At 47.7% G+C, this 6,641-nt stretch overlaps 1 protein-coding gene across 1 annotated transcript; it reads left to right on the top strand.

The window, feature by feature from the left end:
* The first annotated feature begins 211 nt into the window (after positions 1-211).
* LOC123058291 (probable protein S-acyltransferase 4) lies at positions 212-3,204 on the top strand. The gene is made up of 4 exons (XM_044481061.1): positions 212-516; positions 889-1,083; positions 1,201-1,518; positions 2,273-3,204. The coding sequence occupies exons 1-4, from the start codon at positions 463-465 to the stop codon at positions 2,990-2,992; spliced, it is 1,287 nt and encodes a 428-aa protein (XP_044336996.1). The 5' UTR covers positions 212-462; the 3' UTR covers positions 2,993-3,204.
* The last annotated feature ends 3,437 nt before the right edge of the window (positions 3,205-6,641 follow it).

The following is a 6,641-nucleotide window of genomic DNA, read 5'->3' as shown; positions in this document are numbered from 1 at the left end:
CATAGGCGAAGAGAATAATAGAACATGAGTCCTAGAATATCCTAGTACACCGACAGACAGGTGGGCCAACACGCCTAGACTTGCCGGCCGATCCACCCTGTCGTTCAGGCCGGCACGTTGGGGCAGGAAGGTCGTTGAGCCCAACCTTTATCGATTTCCTAGGGAAAACAATACGCACGTAGCTACAACTGGCGCTCTCCCTCGCCACGCCTAGAGAGAGAAAACCAAGGGGAAAAGCAGGAGATGGTCATTGCCTTGGCCATAACGAACTGGGAGAGCGAGAAAAAGAAGAGAGGAAACTGAAGAGCGGCCAGTAGCTGTACGTCTAATCGGCAGGCGGCAGGCCTCGTCGTCGGTCACCTGTGGTGTGGCAGCGCCGGCTCCGGTGGCCGCTGTGAGCAACTGGGCCTTGATCTTGGAACAAAGAGGTCGGCCGTTTGGAGGAATAAGCAGTCAAGCAGGATGGAAGAAGAGCCGAATCGGAGGAGGCTGTATCAAGTTTGGAGAGGAAGCAATGTACGTACATGCCGCTCTTCATCTTCCTATATCTCTCTTGTCCAGTACTTTTTGCTGAAAATTAGAAATTAAGATGTCACATTTGCTTCTTGTGTGCTTGAATCTTTTAGCAAAAGAAAATCTAGTGTTCATCATTTTCTGGTCAAATTGATTCAACCGGTCCTCTGTATAAGACAAGAAAGTTTTTGTAGCAGCTGACATATGGACAAGGTGCAAAGGAAAATCTCAAGAAATGATCATAATAAATTATCGACACATTCTGTTACGTAGCTGTTAGCCATTAGACTCCCTACTTATGCATAATAAAAGCATTCGATTCCTACTAGTTTCAACTGACGGACGGCAATTTTACTCCCACCAAAACGATTTCAGAAATTTCTCTGCGGCGGGCGCCTAATCTTCGGTCCGGACGCGGGTTCCCTCTTCCTGTCCACAGTTCTAATCATAGGCCCCTTGGTCGGCCTATGCTGCCAGTGCATCACAAAGATGAACTCCAGCACCTCGGATCAGAAGAAGAATGTCCTTGGCCTGCCGGTCCTCATCGCCACGGTCCTTCTCGGCCTAGCGGTACGTGAGCTTCACAAAATTCAGCAAACCGGAAGCAACACCACAGCTGCTGATTCTTGTCCTTTTATTTATTTTTTGCCAAAGTGCTGATTCTTGTCCTGTTGTATATGCCTGCAGGATTTGGCATTCCTGCTCCTGACGTCGAGCAGGGATCCGGGGATAGTGCCGAGGAACGCGCGTCCTCCCGAGTGCGGCGACGAGCAGCAGGTGGTGGACATGACGACGCCGTCGACCGAGTGGGTGAACGCGGCGAGCCCCCACCTCCGCGTGCCCCGCTCCAAGGACGTGGTCGTCAACGGGTGCGTGGTCAAGGTAAAGTACTGCGACACGTGCCTGCTGTACCGCCCGCCCCGCACGTCCCACTGCTCCATCTGCAACAACTGCGTCCAGAAGTTCGACCACCACTGCCCCTGGGTCGGCCAGTGCATCGGCCTGGTCAGTCACCTCATTCATATAGGAGTAACTGCATCATCAATTCTTCTCTCTTTTTTTTTTGAAACTTCAAGACTTTATTCCTCATATCAGAGACAAATCTTTTACAATAGCTTGAGAAATAAAGTCCGGGATGTAAGCTTCCCAGAATGAGGAAGATCTAATGCTAAAAGAGTGGCTAGCTAAGATATGAGCAGCCTCATTAGCTTCACGAAAACAGTGGGAGTAATCAGCATTTGCAAAGTCAAGAGCAAGCTCTCTGCATTCCAGAATAGTGGCTATATTGTATCCAGTATAATCTTAATTCTGCACTGAGTCCACCACGAAACTGCTATCCGATTCAACTTGAACTTTGCATCCAATCCTGCCGGCTAAATATAAACCGTTACGAATTGCCAGAGTTTCAGCTGCATCAACGCTCGAGTCGAGACCTGAGGAAGATACCAAGTGGCTGCTGCTATAACAGTCCCTCGTTGGTCGCGTGCAATAGCTCCTGTTGCTCCTGACAGAAAATCGGCCTGAAAAGCAGCATCAACATTAACTTTTATCACATCATTTGCCGGCCGCTTCCATATGTGATCCTGCTTCCTCTCTGAATACTTGCTAGAGTATGCTCGTGTAAAATTGGTCGCTAGCACTCGAATTGATATTGCTGCTTTTTCTGCTGTTTGGATCAATTCTTTCGTCAATTCTTCTCTCTTAATTTGCCAACAACGACTCGAGCTGATATATAGATTCTGGTGTCCTTTTGTCGCAGCGGAACTACCGCTTCTTCTTCCTCTTCATCTCCACGTCCACGCTCCTCTGCTTTTACGTCTTCGCCCTGTCGTGGCTCAACATCGCCGCCGAGAGGGAGGAGTACGGCGGCTCACTGCTGAAGTCCATGGGCGGCGAGGTGTTGTCCGTCGTGCTCATCGTCTTCACCTTCGTGTCTGTGTGGTTCGTCGGCGGCCTCACCGTGTTCCACCTCTACCTCATGAGCACCAACCAGACCACGTACGAGAACTTCAGGTACAGGTACGACAAAAAGGAGAATCCCTACAACAGGGGCGCGCTAGCCAACATCGCCGAGGTCTTCTTTACGCGGATGCCGCCCTCGCTCAACCGTTTCCGGTCGTGGGTGTCGGAGGACGACGACGCGTACGGCGGCGGCGGTGGCGGCGTGCTCTCTCCGATGAGCGGCGGGCTCGATCTGGAGATGGGGCGCAAGGGCGTGCACTACAGCCCCGGCGGCATCCCGGCGATCCTTCAGGGGATGGATTACAGCGAGATGGAGAAGATGGACGCTGTGGGTGTGCACGTCAAGGACCGGCAAGCGGCGCCCGAGGCGCCGGACCTGTTCGTAATCTCACCGGCCTGGCAGCACGACGTGGGCTGCGGAGGAGGAGGAGGAGAAGGAGAACGTAGCCCCGCAACTGTACAGGACCAAGATGCTGAGAGGACACTTGTGAGCTCGAATGCAAATTCTCAACGGTGATCATGCGCGAGCTCTTGTTCTTTTCCCTTTTTGGCGGTCAGGCCTACGTCCTGCAATTTCCCTTTCTTTTTTGCCTCGACTGAACTGTAAATTTTATACGTGCAAGCAGCAGCGTTGCACTCGAAAGGGTCCGTAATTTCGCTTAGTTTATTTTTCTGTTCTTCATTTGGAGAATAGCCGGAACTAGGGCATCTTTAAGCTTTTTTTTAACATAAGTACAAACACAAGCGTTTATATACACGCGCATACACTCATCTCTATGAACGTAGACACGCACACCTTACTCCTATGAGCACTTTCAAAATAATGAGCCGGCATATCATCTTGAGATTTGCAAAGTCACCGTAGGCGCCTCGTCGTCGACGTGAACGTCTCCTCCCATTGAATGTGCATCATCGAAAATTCTGAAATAAATTCAGGAATAAATGCGAGCACCAGGATTTAAACCCTGGGGGGCTGGGAATACCACAGTTCCTCTAACCATCCAGCCACATGTTAGTTCGCGGGCATCTCTAAGGCTAGCACCCAAACCAACACCCTCATTCGTTCATGGATACGTTCGGACGTGACAGTGGAACAATGTGCGGGCGCCAACCACCTAATCTTGTCACCCAAATAAATTCTACTTGTCTGCCCTTCTTCCCCATCTTCCTTCTTTTACGCTAAGTCAAATTTCTTCAATGTTTAACATTTAAAAGCTACTTTTAAAGATAAATTGTGCATAATAAACAAATGAAATAAGGTTAATAATTTGGATCCAACATTGCAAAAAAAAAAGCAACTGATGCCGCTACGTAGAATCATTGCTCACTGCCATTTGCATAGCGTGCAATGATGTCGCTTAGCATTTGGCAACCCCACACTGCTGCATCGACATCCAAGTGGTTGGCTTTGACGTATATGACCTTGGACTCCTCGCACATTGTATGAAGTGCAAGCTTCTTTCTCTTGATACAAGCCTTTCTTGCTTGCATCTCCATGAACAGAGATGGAGCCAGGAATTTGGTATAGGGGGACGTGTCGGTGTCAAAACCGGCAGATCTCGGGTAGGGGGTCCCGAACTGTGCGTCTAAAGATCGAAGGTAATAGGAGGCATGGAACACGATGTTTACCCAGGTTCGTGCCCTCTTGATGGAGGTAATACCCTACTTCCTACTTGATTGACTTTAATGAGTACAAGGGTTACAAGAGTTGATCTACCACGAGATTGTAATGGCTAAACCCTAGATGTCTAGCCTGTATGATTATGACTGCCTCTACGGACTAAAACCCTCCGGTTTATATAGACACTGGAGGGGGTTAGGGTTTGTACAGAGTCGGTTTACAGAGAAAGGAATTTTCATATCCGAACGCCAAGCTTGTCTTCCACGACAAGGAGACTCCCATCCAAACATGGGGGGAAGCCTTCTATCTTGTATCTTCACGGCCCACTAGTCCGGCCCACGTCACATAGCCCGGACGCCCGGGGACCCCCTAATCCAGGACTCCCTCAGAGCGAGTTCCTCACTTGAGCTCTTACATACTAATGAGCTTCGACCCAGCCAAAAAACATTAAGACCGTGTAGAAGGCCAACACTGAAACCATGTTTTCATTGATGTAAACACTAGAAGAAGACTACCAAATTGTTCTTCTTTTTGCTGGCTATGTCCATGGTGGCTCCTTGTGATGGTGCTTCCCCTAATCCACCTTTTGCTGGCTAAAACAATGATCAGGTTGATAATCATCTTCAACAGTATTAGGTTAGCTCTCTTGGCTAGGTTGCAGATCGTTTGCGTTTGCATCACGTTCACATGGCTCACAGCTCGAACCAATTGGCATAAAAATTTATGAATTGATTCATCTCTTTTCATCTTCATGTCTACACAAACACAATTAGAGAATCAAAAAATTTCAAATTAGTTTTCCTTGTATGTAGTTCTATAATGAGATTACAAGACACAAACTCATCTAATCCTAAAAAATAAACTAACCCTTTTCCTTGCTTGGTCGTTGTTGGCCGGCCGGAATGTGCCTGTGGATCTGTGCCACGGCACTTGTCTGTGTGCCTACTAGGCGGAGGCGGTGGTGTCGGCGAGGATTTTCCAATCACAGGAACTTTGGAAACAAGTGACCAAAGAAAACTACCGTGTACGTGCGTGAGCCTGTGTCCTCTTCCACGGTGCGCTGTTTTCTTTTCTTTTTCTTCTCCTAATATTTTGGCCTTTAACCTACTAAACTACATGCATATACATGGGCTTTAACCTGCTAATATATACATGGGCTTTCACTACGAGGGGCACAGGGGGGTGCGAGACAACCACAAATCATGTGCGTACACACAAAAATATGCTATTAAGGGGCAACGTGATCGTTGGGGGGGGGGGGGGTAGAGCCCTCCCTCGCCCCCCTTGGAATCGCCCCTATCCATGAACTCTTTAAATCTCTATTCCTTCCTTTCCTCCTTTAGTTCATTATGTTTGACGCTTGTCATCTCTTTCTTTTCCATGATGTCCTACCACTTCTCCGACATTTTGGTAGCCACACCATCTTGTTCTCCCACGTATTCCCCGCCGCTCTTGGCGCTTGATGTCGGTATTTAGTATCGACAATTTCATCGACGGGTGACCCATTTGTTCGGAGGGGCGTGCGACCAGTGGATTGAGATAATGAGATGTAGAAATAAGGGATTTACGTGGGTTCGGGCCCTTCGGGAGGAGGTAAGACCCTACTCCTGCCTCTAGTATTTGTATTCCTTAGGAACTCATGACGGCCAGGAAGATTGCCAAAGAGAACTATCTGTAGGATTGCAAGCTCTTTTCCTTGCGACTTAGAGGAGGATGGTGGATTGTTTTATCTAGAGAGTGGGTCCCCTCCACGGTTTCATTCGTGCACCTTATATCTCTCGCCAGGATCAGGTCACGTGATCCTGGCACTACCAATGGGCCGAGCCACCAGGCTTGGCCCACTAGTAGCGAGGGGCGCAGTAGCAATGATTCTGTTCCATTCTACTTTCTTGGTAATTTTCCTTCAACGCCTACTCGAGCCCCCCCCCCCGCTCGAGTGGATGCTCTTGATGTCCTTCCTGTCATCAGTAGCCCCTGAGTGCCACATGTGCATCCTTCCTGGAAGTCGGGGGGGGGGACACCGTGGGTTTCTGCAAAATAAGGAAGAGACAAAAACAAAGAAAGGAATGAGAAAGATAATCACTTCGGTTTTCCAACTAATGACTATTAAAAGCACATGATTGCAAATATGCTTGATTATTTTGTTTGTTGTAGAAATGGGCTATTTTAGGTGGAAAATCAAGTCATATATGGAATATATGAGTAATAAGGATCAATGCCAATCAAATAGGTAGGGATCAATGACAATCAAATAGGTAGGCATAGCCATGTCTCTAGAAGAGAATAGCACTTGCAGGGAAACCCTTGTAGGTGTAGATAGTGGTGCCGCCAAGATTTTAAATATCGCTGGTAATTTCTAAAAATAATATTGGCATCCAAGAAAAAGTGAAACGTTCCAAATGTAACAAGCCCTTATTTGAAATTGTTCTTTCTAATTCATTGTTAATTTTGCATATCATGTCATCATCAATGTTTTTCCTCCATTAAATAATATGTGACATTTTAAAAATATCAGTCATTTTAGTTTTAGTTTTCAAGGCCAGAA

Source organism: Triticum aestivum, chromosome 3A (genome assembly GCF_018294505.1).
Source record: "Triticum aestivum cultivar Chinese Spring chromosome 3A, IWGSC CS RefSeq v2.1, whole genome shotgun sequence".
Classification (NCBI taxonomy): domain Eukaryota; kingdom Viridiplantae; phylum Streptophyta; class Magnoliopsida; order Poales; family Poaceae; genus Triticum; species Triticum aestivum.
The sequence above is the reverse complement of the archived record's forward strand: the minus strand, read 5'-3'. Positions and strand labels throughout refer to the sequence as shown.